This window comes from Heterocephalus glaber, unplaced genomic scaffold (genome assembly GCF_053883595.1).
Source record: "Heterocephalus glaber isolate CG9 unplaced genomic scaffold, H.glaber_assembly_v1.0 deba00001472, whole genome shotgun sequence".
NCBI lineage: Eukaryota > Metazoa > Chordata > Mammalia > Rodentia > Bathyergidae > Heterocephalus > Heterocephalus glaber.
The window spans coordinates 87903547-87924348 of NW_028258315.1; the positions used below are offsets into that span (position 1 = coordinate 87903547).

The 20802-nt window shown below is 45.4% G+C and overlaps 1 protein-coding gene and 1 pseudogene across 8 annotated transcripts in view; one reads left to right on the forward strand and one right to left on the reverse strand.

Annotated features, from left to right (window-relative positions):
• The window catches only part of LOC101721222 (cAMP-dependent protein kinase type II-alpha regulatory subunit pseudogene), a 46812-nt pseudogene extending 38181 nt beyond the window's left edge, over positions 1-8631 (reverse strand).
• Arhgef3 (Rho guanine nucleotide exchange factor 3) overlaps positions 1-20802 on the forward strand; it is a 310353-nt gene that overhangs the window by 223631 nt on the left and 65920 nt on the right. The window contains exon 1 of one of the 8 annotated variants that reach the window (XM_004864315.3): positions 8922-9186. The exons of the other annotated variants lie outside the window; for them this stretch is intronic. Coding sequence (XP_004864372.1) covers positions 9091-9186 — 96 coding nt within the window. The 5' untranslated portion in view covers positions 8922-9090. Of the gene's footprint in view, positions 1-8921; positions 9187-20802 lie in introns of those variants that run through there. 8 annotated transcript variants of the gene reach the window in all.

The following is a 20802-nucleotide window of genomic DNA, read 5'->3' on the forward strand; positions in this document are numbered from 1 at the left end:
CATGTAGTCTTGCACAAGCATCAGGCAAAATCCACTCTACCCCCAAGTCAGGGTCCACCTTAAAAGAACAAAATTTTAATACAAATAGCACTAGAGGATTAGGGCAAATTGGAAAGGTAGAAAAAAATTTTGTAAAGTTTAGCCTAGAACCAGAAACCTACAGAAAGACAAGGGATGGTGGGGGGAAAAGTGGAAACAAAGCTTCTGTAAATGGGGAGGGGAAGAGTGGTTGAAGGGAAGGGAGGGAAATGGGAAAAAAAAGAATTAAGATATATTATATACAGGTATGAATTCCCTATGATGAATGTGAGCACTGTGTGTGGCAAATCTGTACTAGTGAAAAAAAATTTTTAAATAAAAAATAGAAAAGAAAAACCTATAGAAGGAATTAAATGTCAATTGCTGGGAATGTGTGAAAAGCTGGGGAGAACTGAAAGCTCTCATATATCTGTGGGGGTTCCCACAGCGTTACACTGCAGGAGTTGTCTCAGAACAGTTTCTGTGAGTTTTGGGCCCTTTAAAAAGCTAAAAATCAGGCCAGGGATTTAGCTCAGTGGTCCCACCACCTGCCTCACAAGCACAAGGTCCTGAGTTTGATACCTGGTACCGGGAGAAAAAAAGCTAAAAATTAAAGACTGTCTATCTTGTCAACATTTCTGCAGCTCCTGGTGGTATTGGGCGTGTGACTTCTTGGATCCACCTTAGATATGCTGTATTTCTCTTTGTATAAAGTCTTTTCTGGATTTGGCTTCTCTGTGATATGTTGTCTGATCAACCCCATTGCAGTTTAATTTTTATCTCAAACACTACATATCCCGCATCTTATACAGTATGCACCAACATGGTAGAAGGTCCCTGTCCCATTGTAGTTTGCAGTCAGCGGAGACAATCAAATGCATTAGCATGGGTGGGATGTGTGCTGGGAAAGAGAGGTAACCAGTGTGCATCCTAGCCCAGGGGTCACATGACCTCGGATGAGAGGAAGTAACCAGACAAAGCCATCAGGAGGTTGTACTTGATATGTGACAGTTGATGAACCCAGTGATGTGCCTAGTGCTTCTGCTTTGTTCGGCCTTCTGTCGCCAAGGCTTTTGGTTTGATCAGAACTGGGCACATGCGAATTGTGTTTGCTGAGCTTGGATTTGGACATGAGATGGAAAAAAACTTCAAATAAAGCAGAAGTTCCCTAATTCAGCCCCCACTTAGCCAAAGCTCCCAGTTAACTCACCCTGGAGTACCTGTAGAAAAACACATCCACTGCCTTTAGTGCAGGGTAAATTTCAGCTAATGGGCTGTTGCTCTGTAGCACACACCAGACAGCTCTCCACCAGATGAGACATGTACTTGCCAGGAGTCCCTGAGCCTGATTCTACTGGTTTGACTAGTTCTCTAATTAAGGTCTTCTACCTGAGCCCCTCTCCCCTCCCAAGCCTCAGGTCTTTTTTTAAGGTAAATATCTCTAGCCAACTGCCCTCCTTTCATTCTCTACAGCTAATTTTTTAAAAACTTAAATGCAGCTGTGTCCCCTGGCTATGAAGATAAGCATGGTTTTAATTGGAGCTCTGGATACCAGATTGTAAATCAAGTCCCAAGTGCCAGAACTTGTCTCCTGGTGGGTGGCTTAGTTAGTAGTTGACTTGGAGTGTGGACATGCAGAGTTTTCATTGAGTCCCTAATGCATCTGTGTGTGTACAGCTGCTGCCTGGCACATGGTAGTTCCCCAGTGCATGCTGGTGTGAATGCACAAATAAGCAGCTCCATAAGCCCATTACGGGTCTTGTTTGATGCTGCAGCCATTGGGCTAATTACCCCAGGTACCTCTGGCCTACAGATCTTCGGTCATGGTGTTTCTCATGGGAAGAGGGGAGGGCAAGGAGAAGTGGGTTTGTTAGTGGAGTTGCTGATAATTCTAATTCACAACATGTGCTACTCAAACAGTGCTCTTTGAGGGTATTGATTAAAAATACACATTTCTGGGCTCCACTGCTGAAGATTCCAATTCAGTTGATCCACAAAAGGGCCCAGGGACATGGATTTAATAAGCTTCCCGGTTGGTTTCGCTGCAAGTGGTCTGGAAATGTTGTCCCCAACTCCCCAGAAGTCAAGGCATGTTTTAAATAGAGCCCAGTTGTACGAACACTGTTCTTTGTCCTTGGGATCCACATTTCCCTACATGTTTTAACCTCTCTGCAGTTGTAACATGTTTTACAAGTGATTGTGTGATAGAATTTATTGGGTAATCATTTTTCTTTCTTGAGTGTATATAAAATAGTAAGAGTACATATTACAGTCTGTGGCATTCTAGGTTTGATGAAATGTGGACTTTGATTACCAAGTTCATGATCGATGGAAGAGAAAACTTCTGCATTATTCAAAGCTAGACTTTCAAATTTTAGGGTCTAACTTCTCCATATAATGGCTGGTATACATAGCTCACAGAAATACATACATTAGCTGTAGTCTGCGGAGAACAAATACATTTGGAATATAACAAATTTATTCAATTTTTGGCCCCAAAATATGAATTATTGTCAAACAAATGTAGACTATCCATAAGATTCAAAGACTCCCTAGTATATACAAAAAATGTCTACAGGCTGGCTCATTTCTGTGAGCAAAATAAACCTGCTAATAGTCATCCACTCAAATTGGAGAAGATTTGGATTCTTATTACAAAATCTTGAGCAAGACAGGTTTTTTCTTGTTGCTGTTGTTATTGTCACACCTGCTGTGCTGCCAGAAATACTGCATATCAAGAAAATAATTAAACTCTTTGGGAGTTTTATTAATCACTGGGTTTACATTTTCTGTCCCCCAAAATGGCTAAACATGGTAACAAATGTTGTCCTGGGAAAGACTAAGATTTGAAAAATTTCTTCTCCCTTCCCTGATTTTTGCTTAATTATATTTCATTGAAACTAATTTCACTGGTATTTTCTTTCTTTTTTTGAGACAGAATCTCTCTATGTACTTCAGGCTGCCTTGAACTCACTATGGAGCCAAGGCTGCCCTTGAACTCACAGCAATCCTCCTGCCTCAGCCTCCCAAGTGCTAGTATTACAAGTATGCACCACTATGGCAGGCTCACTAGTCTTTTAAGTGCATTTTTATATCTGAAGAAGATTATGAAAATTTTCTGTCCCCCCACATCCTTGTTCCTATATTCCTTTTTATTGTTCTTTTTGTGTTTTATGGGGTCTTCTACTCATTTAAGAATGAGGCTTAGGCATCAGGAAAGATTTGAGGCATAGCATTGTTCTGCATCCTCTTGGTACTCCAGCATTTCTTCCTCACTTCACCAAGCCTAAGCTGACATCTGACTCTAATCAGTGATAAAGGTCTAAAGGGAAAAGATCCTCATGGTCAAAACCAACACATCCTTCTGGCTCCAGTGCTGTATTTCAGTTCTCCTCTGGTTTAACGTAGAATTTCTCAATAGCATCAGTACTGGCACTTTGAATATGCCCATTCTTTGCTGTGGGAGCCTGTCCCGTTACCAGCATCCCCAGCCTTTACCCACTAGATGCCAGTGGTGCCCTGGTGTCTTTCACAGACAATCAAAGCTATGTGCAGACACTGCCAGGTGTCCCCTGCTGTGAACCAGAAAGTAGGAAATGTATGTCTGTGGTATATCAAGACAGGTTTTTTTTCATAGCTAAACTTAAAATATAGTTTTTGGGGGACATTACAGTTAATAATACATAGGATTTGCTCAGCCAGGAGGAAAAGAAATATTTTATTTTTCAGACTTGTTTTAAAATATGAGATCTTTAAAAGAATACAGGAATTAAATCTTCCAGGCCGGGGATTTAACTCAGCGGCACCATGCTTGCCTTGCAAGCACAAGGTCCTGAGTTCGATTCCCAGTACCAAAAAAAAAAGAAAGAAAGAAATCTTCCATGCCAGACATGATAGCACACACCTGTAATCCCAGGACTCGGGGTGCTGAGGCAGGAGGATCGCTGAGAGTTTGAGGCCATGGCTCCATAGTGAGTTCAAGCAAGACCCTGTCTCCAAAAAAGAAAAGAAAAGAAAAAATAATTAAGTCTTCCAGCTTCAGAGTATCCAGGGATAGATTTTTATAAATCTGGTCTTGAGCTGGTGGTTGTATCCTCAGGCAAAGGAGAGTAATAATAGTGTGTGACTGTATCAGCAGTGCTCCATTTGTGCAATTTTTACCTGTCTAGCAGTAAATCACATTTCAGATCTCTCAGAATCCCTTAGAACTTGGTATAAATATCTACCTGGCATGGAGGTTCAGAAAGGGGTGCAGGAGAAAGGAAAGATAGCTAATCAAGCATCAGACCTATAGTAAGCACTCAGTCATATTTGATGAATGAATGGATTGATGGACAAATGAATGAATGAATGAATGAGCAATGCTTTAAGAAAAAAAAAATAAGCCCCTAACCCTGAATGAAGTATAATGCAGAAAGGGCAGAACATGATCCCATGGGCTGAGAAGACTGTCACAGCCACATGAGCTTCTGAAATGTTAGCCTCGTGCTAGGCCTGCTGAGCTCCTAGTCCCAGCACTAGCATTTGAGGAGTGATATAGGGTCTCCTGCCCATTCCCGGTCATCTGTTAGTGTGACAGGCCCTAATCACCAGCAGCGGACTTGTGTGTGGAGGCCGCCACTCCAACAGCAGCACACATGACCCCACTCAGCACAGGCAAGACCACAGCCCTGTGCTTGGCACGGGTCCCGGGAATGCAGAAACAGGCTCCTTTATTCCAGTCTACAGGCTTCTGGCTTGCGAGGAGCACTGCCTGGCCGTGAAGCGTTTTATAGGATTATAACTGGTTCTGCCAAAGGCAAGTTCTGAAAGGCACTTTGTGCTGTTGCTTTGAGTGAAGCAGCCTATTAGGGCAGTGTTGTTCCTGAGCTGCAAACACAGACGCGGCAGGATGGGGTTGCTGGGCTCTGTTGTTGCTTGGGTGGGCAGCAGTGCAGAGCTGGACCAGCTCTCAGCTGTGACTCTGGCCTCCAGGGATGTGCTTGGGAACCCTCCTACAGGGCAGCCTGTTTTCCACCAGTCTTTGGTTATGCACATACACACATCCTTGGTTAGAGTCCAGGCAGGCTGCCCAACCCCAAATGAGCTAACAGTAGAGCTGTACATTACACAAGGAAGAAGTTCTGAAGTCTGGGCACAAGGTGGAAATTGCACGAGGCCAAAAATACCCCTGAAAGTTCCTTAAATGTCCCAAGGACCACATACATGGCTTATATGTACCCAAAATTATGGGCCTGAGTTTACAGACTTTATTGTACCAAAAATATATGTTCTTAAACAGCAGAATTCTATTCAGGGTGCTGAGGCATTTGGGCATTGAGAAGCTTAGAAGAATCAGACCACCCAAGGGACTCCTTACGCTTATCTTGCCTTTGACACTCATTTTGGAATTTATGCCATTTTGCAGCACTATTTAAATTGTTCTGAGTCATTAGCAATCTCTCTCTCTCTCCTCAGCCTAAATACTTAAGGTGGAAAGGAAATCTGCTACGTCTATTCATTGATTTGTGTGTGTGTGTGTGTGTGTGTGTGTGTCTGTGTTTTACTGGAAATTGAATCAGGGCCTTAACACTAAGCTACAAACTACATCCCCAACCTTTAAAAAATTATTTTATGAGAGTCAGACATTGTGCTGCTGCACATCTTTAACCTCAGCACTAGGGAGGCCAAGGCAAGAGGATCACAGCAAGTTCGAGGCCAGCCTGGGCTCCATAGTGAGTTCAAGGCCAGCCTGCACTGCATGGCAAGACTCTGTCTCCAAAAAAAAAAAAAAAAAAAATTTAAATTTTGAGTGGGGAGGGGGGAAGGAGCAAGGGACTAGATAGGACCCAAGGTCACACCTCCCTGACCCACCCAGACACACCCACAAGTGTGCTTCACCTATCCCCTGGGAGGATCGCTCAGCCAACCATGTTGACAATCCATTTTAATCATCACAGACAGACTCACCCTGAGTTGGTAAAGCCCAGACTGGATTTGAAGTTGTGATCCTTCTGCCTCAGCCTTCCAGAGTGCTGGGATTACAAGTATAGGCCCACCATACCCAGCTCTAATCTCTTTTAATTAAGTAAGTTAAAAAACAAAAAGTTGGGGCCAGGGATTTAGCTCAGTGGTTCCGCTGCCTTCTTTGCAAGAGCAAGGTCCTGAGTTTGATCCCCGGTACCAAAAAAAAAAAGTGTTTTAAGAGAAAATGGAAGCTGGGCAGGTTGGTACATGCCTGTAATCCCAGCTACTTAGGAGGCTGAAGCAAGAGGACTGACGATTTGAGCCCAGCCTGAGCAACTTAGTGACTTATACACCCTATTTCAAAATAAAAAGGCCTGAGGAATAGCCCTAGTGTAGACTGTTTGCTTTGCATTCATGACTTGCCTAGGCCCTATCCCCAGTACTGGAGAGAAAAAAAGAGGAAGAGAGAGAAAATGTACGTGGCAGCCTTCTTGTCAATCAGTATGATTATTCTTTGCTCTGCAATAATTGTATCTAATCTTGAGGTTAAAGTCACCCCCATTTCTTAGGATTTATTTGTTATTACGCTGGACTTGCCGTATACCACATTCCCTGCTCAGGCCTGAGCATACCTCAGCAGGCAGCCCAGTCCCAGCACTGTGGGATTATCCAGATCACTCTCTTCTTCATCCAGTGCTGTAAGGATGTTTTCCAGCTGGAGAACAACGCCCAGTGAGCTCCACTGGGGACCAGAGCCTGTCCCCATGTGGCCGGAGTCTTCTAGTTGAGATCGTGGATCTGTGAGTGTGAGTATGGGAAAAGGAAAAGAGCAGCTCTGGGTACTTTAGCGCAGATCTGGGGTGGCCAGGCAAGCCCTGAGGGAGGAGGCATTGTCAAGTCCTGGCCTCCTTGCCCCATTTTGGGTGCATAGTTCATCGTGGGCTGCGCTGGTTGGGTGCCCTTGGAGATGGAATTCTCTTCTCCTTCACCATTCTTGGCCAAGCTGTGGGAGGCATGAGTTCACTCCTGAGCACTCATCAGCGGCATGGCTCCAGCTGAAAGGGTTAAGCTGTGGTCAGGAGTAGCATAGGAGAAGCCAGTGGCTCTGAGGTGCTCTTTTCCACTCCATACTTCTTCCCTTGCTTCACTTTGTGTGTTTGAGGGGTGCTGTCTTCACTCTCGGTCGAAACCCATCCATCTACATGTGTAGCAATAGCAGGCTGCTAACTGGCCCAGGTCTTCCTGTTTCCAAAGGCAGCCTGTGTACCAGCAGGGCAGGAGAGGGGTGGAGTTAGTGTCAGAGAGTGGATTTGATACCTGGGATGAAAGAACTCAGTTTTATGAATTTCCTGCTGGAAAATAGGAACTGTTGGGTTCTGACCTCATCTGGAAGCAGAAAACACTGAAATAGGCACTAGATGTCTCCATCCTCACGACGTCCCCCATCCCCAAGAAATAAAAACAAGAATCTGTCTCCCAGGGCCGGGGATTTAGCTCAGTGGTTTTGCCGCCTGCTGCGCAAGCGCAAGGACCTGGATTCGATGCCCGGTACCAAAAAAAAAAAAAAAAAGAATCTGTCTCCCAGACCACCACGATTTTCACAGGAGGAAAAGATTCAACCGTGCAGACTACAAAATAACTTTGGAGATAATAACTTTAATATTTTAAAAAAATAATTTCTATTTTCCCGAGTGATACATAAATATATCTTTCTGGTAAAAAATTTAAAAGTATTAGCTATAGGTTTAAAGTCCCCTTTGTCCACTGGCTTTAATCCTTTCATCCAAGGTGGCTCCCCAAAGCCACAAGGGAATGGGTAAAATGTGGATTCTTCCAAGCAGTATTTGATGCTATTTACGTAAAAATATGTCTCTATAGAAAAATCTATGGTAGTTTTCTAGCTGCGTTTTAAACAGATGGCATTGTACTAAGCTGGGGGGCGGGGTGGCCCACACTTGTGATCCCAGCACTATGGGAGGCTGAGGCAGGAGGACAGCCAAGTTCAAGCTCAGCCTGGACAACTTATGACTTGGTGAGACCCTGTCCAAATAAATAAATGAATCAATCAATCAATAATAAATGAAGGGGATGTAACTCATTACAAAGGCCCCGAATTTACTATCCAGTCCTGCACCCCCCCTCCCCATGGTGGTGTACTGCAGTTATCCTACAGTTGTTTATTTTGGTGCCAGGGATTGATCCTAGGGCCTTGCGCTTGATACGCACAAACTCTATCACTGAGCTATACCCTCAGGCTTCTGCAATTACTTATTTTTAAACTAAGCCCAATACCTCGGAGATCTTTCCATGCCACACCCATAAATCCATCTCCTTTTTCACTGTGTGGTATTCCATAGTGAGGAAAGTTTATTTAAGCACTCCAGTTGTTTCCAGTTTTGCTTTTTCTACTCCCAGACAGGGCTGCAACAAGCAGCTGTGGGCATTTACAGTGTCAGAGTTTTTCCAGAAAGAATGTCAGAGTTTCTCCAGGGCCGATCATTGCTGTAGTCTTAGACCGAAAGCAGACCCCGAAGGGTCGCCCGTCTGAGCCGCAGGCAGCTTCGCTCCAGCCTGGTGGGTTTCTGCAGAGTTGGGAACTGGTGTGGGGGGAGCGGACTCTGCAGGTGGTGGAAATGTTTGTATCCTGATTGTGGACGCGGTTGCCATGCTGTTTACATTTGACAGAACCCCGCGAACTGCGCATTTAATCGGTGGATTCTACAGTTTGGACTGTTTTTTTTTTTTTTTCTCCAGGGACATTCATTTAAAAAAAAAATCGGAGAGAGACTGTCCTGGGCATAAGGCTAGAATGCCCCCTTTTAACGTGAGCGTTTGAAACGCTTCCTGCCCGCCCTCCGCCCCCGGCTTCGCCCTCTTCCTCTGCGCCGCCCGCCCGCGTCCGCCCCGGCCCTGCGCGAGGTGGGCGGCCGCACCTGGCGCCTCCCCGCTGGGCGTGCCCGCCGCTCCGCCCCGCCTTCCCCGAGCCCGATCGGCCCGCGCCGGACGCAGTCGGTCTCCGCGCCGCCGCCTCCCGGCACCGTGGAGCTGGGACCCCCTTTCACCTGGGAGTTTTGTGGCGGCCTGGGGTCAGCGGTGACATCCCAGAGGGCAGGCCCAGCAGCCGCCATGGTGGCCAAGGATTACCCCTTCTACCTCAGCGTCAAGAGGGCCAACTGCAGCCTGGAGGTGGCCCCGGCCAGCTCGCCAGCCAAGGACGCCGAGGTAGGGCGCGCCCGCACCTGGACCTCTGCGCTCCTTCTGCCTGTCTCCTGCTTCCTTCTCCCACCGGGTGTCCCACACTGTGTGCGTCCCTCGCTGTCTCTGTCTCCCCATCGCCTTCCCTCGCCCTCGCCCTGCCTTGCTCTCTCAGCGGGTCAAGCAGGAGCTGCCTCGCCTCCTTCCCCCTGCCGGTCGCTCCAAGGGTGTCCTGCCGGGCTCTCAGAATGTCGATCGTCGCTCTGCTGTCTAAACCCGGCAGAGGGACTTTCTTCTCCTGCATCAGCGCGCCCAGATGCCAGGAAGAGCCCTTTAACCGAGTGTTTCCTCTTGCCGGGGTTGGGAGTGCAGAGAGGTTCTTGGATTCTCAGATGTAGCCTTGCAGCTGTCTGGCAGGAAGGATAGGACACAGCACCTCCACTTGTTCACCTGTGCCCTGTGGGAGGGATCCTTAGCTGGGGAGCTGGAAACGAGGAATTTCTGCAAGTGAGCTAAACTCCCCCTGTGAATGGGAAGCTGCCTTGGGGTGATGTGCAGAAGTCCTCCAGCTTGTGTTTAGTCCTTTTCTTCCTCCTGCGATTTCCCTGGCAAATGGTTCACTGACCTTAAAGATTGGTTCCTCTGGAGGAGAAAGCATCCCTCACTTTCTCCTTTCTTTGAGTCTTAGAGGAAGCAGTTGCTTACTCTAGAACACAGCTTTGCTGTGGCCGAGCAGGTGGGACCCAAGAATCATTCAGCTCCTCGCGGTGGCTCTTCAGTGAATCATGGAGCTCTCCACTCCGCCTCGCCCGCACTGGGAGAACATAACCACCACAGCTGGGCAAAGTCTGGAGGCAGGTGTGCATCGCCTTGTCGTGAATTCTTGGGATTCCACTCACCCACCACCCTTGGGTCTGCTCGGTGTGTCCACTTGGCTCACTGAATTACAGATATTCCGAAGGATGGCATCCAAGATCCACTGCCTCTAGCAAGCTCCAAGCCGACAGCACTCCAGGCTCTGGCTGAGCTTTCTGTAAAATGAGCACAAACTGACTTTTCCCTCCTACCCCAGCTCCACACCTCAGCTTAGTTGAATATTTTCACGGGTTTTGTTCCCCGGAGCCGTGGAGGTGTGGTGGCCTTAGTGGTATTTGGACATTTATTTGACTTTGAACAGGATGGCACCTGTATAGGATTCAGGTTGCTCAGGCTTAGAGTGGATGCAGTGATGTTTCAGAGTGAACTTCATAAACTCAGGAATGGAGGAGCGGTGAGGCTGGTGCCCTCAGACTCCTCTTGGAAGGAAGAAAACCATGACCAGTTGAATTAATAAATGGGAGTGAACCAAAGAAAAGGATGGCAACAATAGCTGTTGATTGTAACCAGTCCTTCTCTGCTATCACTTAGTCCTGTGTTTTTTGAGTAGTTTAGCTAAGGGACTGGGTAAACTCACTTGGTTAATCTCACTATTAAGTGTAAAGTGAAAATGCCTGTGGCTCACAAGAGTGCTGCAAGAAGCATATCCTCAAATGTCAAATACGAATTTTCTTCATTGGTAGCTAGATCTAGATGAGAAAAGTAAATGACTTGTTTTCCTTTTAAGAAGGCTGTCCTGATGTGAGAGCAAGAAAGTTGGGAGTAGTTGGTAATTTTTTTTCAGGTATCACTATTGAATTGTTTTTTTTAAAACCAGAATAAAAGTATGCTTATACACCTTGAGCCAGAGATGTCTCTTAGCTTTGATGATTTGGCATAAATCGTTTCCTAATAATGGACCTAGGCAAGGTTGGAAAAAGAAACCTAAGTGGGCTTAAGGGGAAGTTTTCTGGTTTCATTGTCCACACAAAAAGCAGCCAACTTTGTAGGCCCCCAAGTAGTTGACGAGAATATACTTTCTACCAGCAGGTGTCGTCAGTATTTGTAAATGTTTAAAAAACAGCTTTCACTTGTCATATTGAAAGTCATGATTATATAACTGTTTATAGTGTAGACATTGACTATTAATTCCCCTGAAAGTATTTTTTAAAGACTGGTTGTTTTCTTTGTGGAAAGAATGTGGCTGTAATAAAAAGAAAAATGGGCATCCAGCGGCCTTTCCGGGACAATAGGGTTCGTTGACCTTCAGAGGCACCTGCAGCTGAGCCCCTGTGCCCGTGCACATACAATGGCCTGGCCTTCCCGTTTGTGTAGGAGAACAATGCCCAGCATGGCACGGGCAAGGGCCTTCATGGTTATTCCTGTGTCTTAGCGAGAATGCTGGGAACGCAACTCAGAAAATGGCCCCTGCAAGCAGGTGATGTGCATTGGATACCATACACTTGAGTAAAAAATATTCCCCCCAAAAAGAAAGAAAATTCTCTTGAAAGCAAATAAAATTGCTATTTGAGATTTAATTTAAATGTTTTGGGGTTTTTTATTTCAGTGGTAGTTTCCAGTAAAAGAAAAAAAAAGATATAGTTTTAAATTTAAATTTATTTCTGAAAAGGCTCTGTCTAAACTTTGAAAATGTTCTCTGTGGATTATGATATTGCATGTCTGATATTTCATGTCTGTTAATATAATACTCCTTCTTAATCTGGTATTTCATATGATGTGGGTGTATGAGTTGGTTTGCAAATGTCTAATTTTAATACCCATAACTAGCTAGATCCTTCCGGCTCTAATCAGTAAGTGTAAAATCTAAGGAGCTTAGCTCTGGATTTTCACAGAGAACATGGTATGATGTGTGTGTAGTTAACTGTCTCTCTTCTGGTCACTAACACAGCTTCACTCATCTGTGTTCATATGGATTGGTGGTCCCATCCCATCCCAGGAAGCCACATTAGATGCACTGAACCAACACCTGATTGTTTCACTGAAAGAAAGCTTTTAGGTCTAATGAATTGCAGTGATTGTAAATTTTTAAATCTGTTTCCCCGTTGTGAGTTTGCTTTTAAACAAAGGCTTAGGTGAGAGGATGCATTGGCTAAGGAAGCTAGAGCCTGAGGAAAACCTTTTAAGAATTTTCGGCCCCCTTTCATTTTTAATAAAAAGAGTGGCATTTCGTCATTTCTAGGAATAAATCTGACAACTTGGTAGACAATTTACTTTTTTTTTGGTACCAGGGATCGAACTTGGGTCCTTGCACTTGCGAGGCGGGCGGCAGAATCACTGAGCTAAATCCTAGGCCCTGCTTTTGGTTTTAAGGTCCATCGTCTTCAATGTTGGTCAGGATCAGACCTAATTTGGGTGGTGGTGTGTGTATCACCTTTGTGTCTTGGTGGTTGTAAAAGTTTGCAGCACAGCCCGAGTGTGGTAGTGTACTTGGAAGGCTGAGACAGGGGGATCACCTTGAGTTTGAGGCCAGCCTGAACTACATAGTGAGATCCCATCTCAATACAAACGAACAAACAAACAAACAAATGTTTGCAGCACCCAGACTACATGCCCATCTTGTGAATAGCTGAGTACCACTGTGGGTCTCAAAGATACAGGCTGTGATTTCACCTTGGCCAGTATCCTTGCATGGCCTGGGAATAATGCCATGCACCTAGAAATAGCAGAATTCTACCCCTTTTCTAAGTGTGCTGTATCTAGTGTTTCACTTGAAACCCCAGCCATGTTATAAGGTAACATAAAGCATGCATTATTCTCCCCACTTTCTGAATAAGAACTCTGAAGGGAGGTAACTTGCAGAAATATTCAAAAGAATATAAGCAGCTGGAGCCAAGATCTGATGCCAGATTTCCTGATGGATTTAGTCCAGCATTCAATATTGGCATCCCTTAGAAAGGAGGGGGTGGGATACAAAACTGAAAAAATACATAAAATGTTTTAAAATATTATATTTTAAATATATAATCTTAGGCATATCATTGAGAAGGTACCTTTTGAACCTCAACTGAAGGTGAGGTGAACTGTATGTTCTTGCCACAATTTATGCCTCAGCCGTCAGCACACACACTTGACAATTGTATACACCTGGGGCTGTGCTCCTTGAATGCCAGCTGAGAGCCACAGGGTTCCTGCCTTCCAGTAATTCGTAGTTTTCTTGGAATCTGCATCATACGCTGTCAGTACGTAGGATCAACTGCATGGAAACACTGCAGTCGGAAGGAATTATTACAGTTAGAATCCTAGATTTCTTCAGAATCATGTGACCTCTGAGATCTGGCTGGGTGGAGACCCACACACAGTTACCCAGGAGAAGGCCATGTCTTGCTGACAGGATTTGGTTATGGTCACCGGGCCATCATTCTGAGGCTGGTCCAGTTGGAAAAATGTTTTGTGGCTGTGGACCTCTAGGATGCACCTGACCAGGCCTGTTAAAAGAAAACATTTGACTTTACACATGCTGACTTTGAAGGCTGTTCATTGAGTCTGGATTAAGATGCCTGGGCTCCCAAAGTCATCTCCACCATCTCTAGTGGTGTGGCCTTGGACAAGCCACTGTGCCTCTCCAAGCCTAAGCTTTTGCAGTGGTAAAATGGCATGATAATAGTTCTGCCTCCTAGGGCCATAGTGAGGCTCAAAGGAGATGATTCATATGCAATGCTTAGCATAGGGCCTGGCACATAGAAAGTGCTCAGTAAATATCATCATCATGCTCGGTGTGGTGGTGCATCTCTGTAATCCCAGCACTCTGGGAGGATCACAGGTTTGAGCCCAGCCTTGGGCAGCTTAGTGAAACTCTTTTAAAAAAAAACAACTGGGGATGGAGCTCAGTGCAAAAGCCCAGGTTTCAATAACCAGTACCAAAAATAAATATATAAAGAATAATCATCATTAAAACCTTCACATCTTAAACTGATCTCTAGAATGGTTTTAAGAAACAGCGATCACCATCCTAATTTCCTGAACATTGTTTTACATGTCAGTGCATTCGGGGCTTTACTAAGTCTTTTACTTGAATCATTATCGAAGCAATCCTGTGATGTTGGTATGATCTCTCCCTTTTGTAGAAGAAGAAACTGAGGCTCCGAGTGGCATACCAGGATGGCTGAGCTACTGGGTGGAGAAGCCAAGACTCAACCCAGTCTGACCCTGAAATCTGTATTTTTCCCAACCACGTCTCATTGCTCTAAGTGAGTCAGTCACTGGTGTCACCGCATAGGACATGAACGATGAACCCACCTGCCCAAGCCAACTGCCTGATTATCAAAGGCCTGTTTTTCCCAAGTGTCTGGGTAGGGGACCATCAGTGGTTCTGGCAGCCCATTTCATAGAATGGCTGTAACCCACAGGAATGGGGTTTGCAAGCTCCCATTTGAGAGAGTTTTGATAATTTCCGCTTCGTGTTTCTCAAGACCAAGGAACTGGTCTTTGGCAGAATTCTGCCTTCTCAGCTCTGTGGAGGTGACACTGTTAGTTCTTCTCTTAGTCATTTTGCTTATCTACAAGAACCACCAGCCTTAACTGGAAAGTCTTAACTACCATCTGGGTATTTGCAAATTTTGTTATTTTTTTTTTAAAGACACGCTGTGATTGGCTCTAAAATCCTGAACCAGTGCCACTGTTTTCATGACTGCTGAATGAAAATAAGTTATTGATCATATCCTAATTTTGCAAAGCCGTATATAGATATAATTGTTATTAGTGGTGTGTGCCTAGAATGGCTGCTTCCCTTGTAATGTACATGTGTGGTTATCTTGCATAATCTGTCAGTGTTGGTAATGGGTAGAGGTCACACACAAAATGATGAAATTGCTTCAATCATGTTGCTGTTTATTCTTGTTGTGTCTATTCAGGGTCTGTCGGGAATGTAGGCCAGTGGTTTCTAATGGCTCTTTGTTTTTTTCTTCAGTTAAATTGACATCAGTTACTACCTTAGAAGAGGCAGTGTTACAGTTGATCAGAAAAAGCTTGTGAACTTTCTACTGGCTGGGAAGGGAGTGGTTCTTTTTCAGTCTAGAAATGCACTTGCCGGGATCGCCTATGTTTGGGCCATTGTGTCCTTTTGTGAGAAGGCAGCCCTAATTATTAGCAAACTTCAATTTATTGGAGCAGAACCAGAACCTTAACGGTAAATTCATTGCCTCCCGCCCCCCCTTGCACTCTTAAGATGAGGAAAGGAATAGCAAAACAGGCTTTTATCCCCAGGAATTTATAAAACAAACAAATCCTGCCTTCGGGAAATGATCCAGCGTCTCTGCATCACAGTGCCTCAGAGTGGGCAAGGTCTGTTGAAAATGTGTATCTCCATTCTTATCCAACCGCTGGATCCACTGAATTTCTGCTTAAATACCTCGGAGGGCAGAGAACTGGGAACATTCTTAGGTCCCATACCCTCTTTATTCAGTGTGGATCATGAGAAAATCCTTTCCTAATGGTAATGTTGCTTTCTGGAGCTGTGTATGATACAATAATGCTTTCTCCTGTGTCATCCCCTTAAATACTTGGACACTGCTGTCTCCCTTTGCACCTCTCCCGCTCCACATGCTTGCCCACACTTCCCCCACCCCAGGTGCTTTCCTTCTGGTAGATGGTCCTGGTTCCTCTAACTTTACTCATAAACACATTGCTGTATCTCATTCTCTTAGCCTGTTTCTTCTGAACATGCTTGGTGTGCCTGGATATCATGAGTATTGATCATCCCAAAGACACTGCATGATGCTATATCAACAAACAAGATTTCTGTTATGTTTTATATGCTTTTTTTTTTTTTTTTCTTTTTAGTGCTGGGATCGAACTCAGGACCTCGTGCTTTCAAGGCAGGCGCAGTGCAACTGAGCTAAATCCCCAGCCCTTATATGCTTTCTTAGACAAGATAAGTAGACTAATACATTGAGAAATATTTTCAAAATAATGATACCACAGCTGGGCATAGTGGCTCACACCTATAATCCTAGCACCTGGGAGGCTGAGGCAGGAGGATCACTGTGAGTTCAAGGCTAGCCTGAACTATATAGCGAGACTTTGTCCCTGAAAAACCAAAATATGATAAAGTAAAGATAATAGATTAAAAATTAATATCCTTAAAGCAGGGACTGTCCTCTTCATCAACTGAGATTCAGAAAGGTTAGGAGGCAGGGCAGAATGGTGTTTCCTATTTTGCCCAGCCTCTTGGCATGCCACAGTGTTGACTTAAGCTGACCATGTTCCTGAGTGGGGGCCATTGTATGCAGCTGTGTCTATTTGGAGGATATTCAGAGTGAACCCCAGTAAAGCTGGCTAGAACACTGCAGAGTGACTTTACCTTCAGGCCAGTGGATTGGTAAGCCTTGCCTTGGCTTGCACTCCAGAAGATCCAACTGCAAGCAAAGTCTTACTTTATATTTGATGAGAGATCAGTGTTAGAGTAAACAAAAGGACACAGAATGGACAGACACACACTTCTTGGAGTTTGCAGCTATACTGTGTGCAGAAGAGATGAAATAGGCACAATACAGCACTTCCCAAAGGTGTGCTTTCATAGATACCACTAGGAGTTGGCAACCAGATTGAAATAAATAATACTGAGAGCCCTTGTGAGAAGCATAAAAATATGTAATGACCAGTACTGTACCTAGCCCTGGCCACAAGTTGTCAGATGTAGAACTTTGGAGCCTTTCTGGAGGAAGAAGCCACAGAAGGAAGAAAGGAATAGGCCAGTGGGTGGGTGGAAAGAGATGGAGCTGGGCCTGATGGCCAAGGGGTCTGGGTGATAAAGCTTCCTTCTGGCTGCTTTCTGCCCAAAGCACAAGGCCAGTGCAAGCCTCCTTCTAAAGTGTGTTATCGTGTATTGACATAACGACATTTCATAACCCCAGTGACGAAGGCACGTCAAGAGCAACCCCAGGCAAATATAGAAAAGATAGCCAGAGGTCTCTGAAGACTTTTTTGCAGTTCTGGACATTGAATCCAGGCCCTCCCACATGCTAAGCACATGCTCTACCACTGAGCTACAGCCCTGCCCAGTTCCTCCAGTCCCATCCATGCCCCAGGGCCTCTCACATGGTTGGCAAGTGCTTATCTCTGAGCTACATCCCCAGCCTCCTAGCCAGGTCATAATTGTTGCCTTCACACAGGGAGGCTGTGGGTGGGTCATCAGTGTCCTTTTAGGTTTGGGCAGTCTAATTGCTGATGGTTGACTTTTTTGAGTGCTTCAGGGTGTGATCTTGCAGAAGGGAATAGAAACCACCATGCAGAAAGGAAATAAACTGTCAGAGAAGTGGCTTAAGTGTAAGCCACATAGATATAGTGTAGCTTATATATATCACCTCCTTCCGCCTCAGCTGTTTGATATCTGAGACCTTAGAACATCTGGGTCTTATACTCTCTGAATGCTCTATGCCCAGGCTCTAAGGGCTAGGAGACAGCACTTGATGCTGACATCAGTGTCAAGGAGTAAGAGCTCGCCTTGGAGGCCCTGTGAATGCTTCTGAGTTGATTTTTAGAAAAGCGCGCATGCACACACACACACACGCTTGGGACAGGGCACAGATAGGCTTGGCTTCTCAGAGTCTTTGCTTCTGGAATGAAAAGACTGGATTTGATCATTGTTTCTCAGAATGTGAATTTCAACACTTGTGGCAGCTCAAATGATAGAAAGACAAGACACAAAAAAATTTTGAATCACTCCCTTTTCAGTCCTTTTCCTGGTCTCCTGATTCGGTCATGTCTCTGTTTAATACTGTACATCTTTAACTCTATCATGTGCTAATTTCTCTTCTTAAAGTCCAGGCCTCAGGTTTGGAAGCTTCAGGCAGGCAAGAATATCTAATGAGAGCCTAACAGGGTTCCTGTGTCAAAGTCAGTTTCTGATTGTGGCAGGTGATAGTGGTTTTCCATTTAAGGTGGTGCTATAGATCATTTCTATGAGTTTACATAAGTCACAAGTGAATAATTTAAAGAGGCATTAAGTACTCAGTAACTTTGGTGATTTATACATATGGCCGGGCCGGGGATTTAGCTCAGTGGTTTCGCCGCCCGCTATACATATGGCAAAAAAATGTCATGTTGGTACCTAGAATTTGGAAACTGCACTAAGCACATTGTGATCTTGGGGTTGGAACTCTATAGCAATAAGTCCCCACATTTGGATACCATCACTTGCAAACCAAACTTGAAATTTGTACATTGAATGTAGGATCCAGATTTCAAATATTAAGAATTTCCAAGGAGATTGTGAAGATAAAGTGGGCATATAAAAAGGCTTCATGGAGCAAGAGCTCAATAGATCATTTGTTGTGGAAGCAGCATCTATTTTGATTTGCGGGGGGGGGGGCGGTACTGGGGTTCAAACTCAGGACCTTGTGCTTGCCAGGCAGGTACTGTGACGCTGAGCTATGTTATCCTGGCCCAGCAACAGCATCTATTTTGAATGTAAATCCACTGAGTAGAAGTAGTGGCCTATCGAGGAGTCTGCAGGAAATAACCACTTAGTTTCTCAAAAATTGGAGTTGGCACTGGGCATTATATATTTTTAACCAAGATGTTCCAAGCATGCCAGTAAGCTTCACATTCATTCCTGCCAGTTAGAATTTTTAAAAATTGAGAGTGGTTTTCTAGGTGTTCCCAGAATGAGTTTCAAACAGGAGATGTCCAGAGAGCTCTCTGGCCATGGGGCAGCTCCCACCTGACACGCATCAGCTGAGAACCTTAGGCCAGTGCCAGCCACAGACACAGACCCAAGGCCAGCAGATGAGGGTGGATTAGGTTGCTTCATGCCCTATTCATTAGCAGGCACTTTAATTATAAAGAGGTCCTTTGTTAGAAATGTGGGGAGCTGCTCTGTGGCTGCCCTGAGGTGATCCAGCTTCCTCCATTGTGTTCTGGCTATGACACACTCGGCTGCCAAAGCAACGGGGCCAAGCCACCATGGACTGAAGCTCTGAAACCGGAAGCCAAGTAAACCTTTCCCTTTTTAAAAAAAAGAAAAGAAATTGGGCCAGGGATTTAGCTCAGTGGTTCCTGCACCTGCCTCGCAAGCACAAGGTCCCAAGTTCAATCCCCAGTACCAAAAAAAAAAAAAGAAGAAAGAAAGAAAAGAAATGGGGAAACTCAATGTGATGGATACAAGCTGGTGAAGAGTGAGTAGTTGGGCATCTAAAAATATGCTCTCCAGTTGTCAGTAAAAGCACTGAGTTCTAATTGTACACACTATTTACTCCACCTTTAAAGAACAGAAGGTGTGCTTTCCGCCCTCAAGGAACTGATGCTTAAGTTAGCAAAACTCACAGGTAGTGCCTGTTGGCCCCCAGAAATAAGATGGAGAAGCAGGGGATCTCACTGGGGAGCTTGGGGCTCTGCAATGTGTTGAAGATAGCCATCTGGTGAAGCCCTGGTACTGGGTGCGACTTGTCAGGCCCCAGATGTGCCCTCAGAAGGCAGTGTCTGCTGGGGACACTGGAGCAGGACCTCTGAGCCCCTGGCTGGGCTCCCTGAGATGCCAAGGGAGGAGCTAAGGGTCCTAGATAGTGCTTGAGTGCTGAGTGAACAGTTTCTACTTTTCCACTTCCTGTCTTAGTCTCCACCTCCCTCCGCCTTAGTGTTTATTTCCTTCAGGGTTCCCACCTGGTTACTAACTGTACTGCAGCCTCGTTAAATAGTAGCCCTGGGCCTGGGGACGTAGCTCAGTGGTGCTGTGCCTGCCTGGCGAGCATAAGGTCCTGAGCTCAATTCCCAGTACTGAGAAAAAAAGAAGTAGTAGCCTTGGGCTCAGTCCTGGCTGTGTGACCTTGGATAAGTTCTTAATCACTCTGCCACTCAGTTGCCAGCTTTGTTTTGTTTTGAGAAGAGTCTCACTATGCAGCCCAGGCTGGCCTTGAACTCATGGTGTGCCACCTGCCTCAGCCTCCTGAGTTCTGGGGCCATAGGTGTGCCCTACCAGGCCTCAAGTCAGTTGCCTGCTTTGTGAATGGTACTAATTTAAGAGAAATCAAGGAAGAAATGCACAGAAAACCCAGCCTGGCACAAAGATGCCCTCTGAAATGCTGTTATGTTCTAATGAGAGGAAATTGTATACTTTGAGAAGCCAGTGTGGGGTGGTAGAGAAGACTTTTAAGTAGGCAGTTTTGAATTCAAATTTTGGCTCTGCCAGTTATTTACTGGGTTTGACTTGGAGCACGTCATTTCACTTCTCTGGACACTTGCTTCCTTTTCTGTGAAACGGCAGTGACGCTGTTGTGTGGAGTGGATGAGAGCAGGTGTGCCAGCATCTGGCCTGGGGCCATTGTGGCTGGCTCCGTGGCTCTTGGTGTCCCCTCCACCCCTCTTTAGGGGTCCCCGTTGTTTACACTGGGCTTCACAGTCGGAAGAGATACACCTAGGTCAGTCATGGGACAACTTCTCTGGTTCTAGAAAACTGCTTGAATCTGTGAGTAGACTGGGACCCTGGGAGCATGCGGTTTATTTAATAGCAATTCATTGAGACCTTGCAGAGTCAGCTGGACCCCTGTCACCCCTGCACAGTCCTGCTTTGCAAACTCAGGAGCACCCCTACCCAACTCCTAATGTTGGGGCAGAAGGAAGGAGGGCCTGGAGATTAATGAAGCACACTTCCGGGGGATTTATCTAGTCCCTGGCCTCTTCCTCTCCTTTTGACAGGGTCTGGTTATATATAGTTCAGGCTGACTGTGAACGGACTGTGTAGCCCAGGCTGGCCTGGAACTCCTGGCGATCCTCCTGCTTCAGCTTCCTAAGTGCTGGGATTACAGATTTGTGCCACCGTGCCTGGCTATTTTT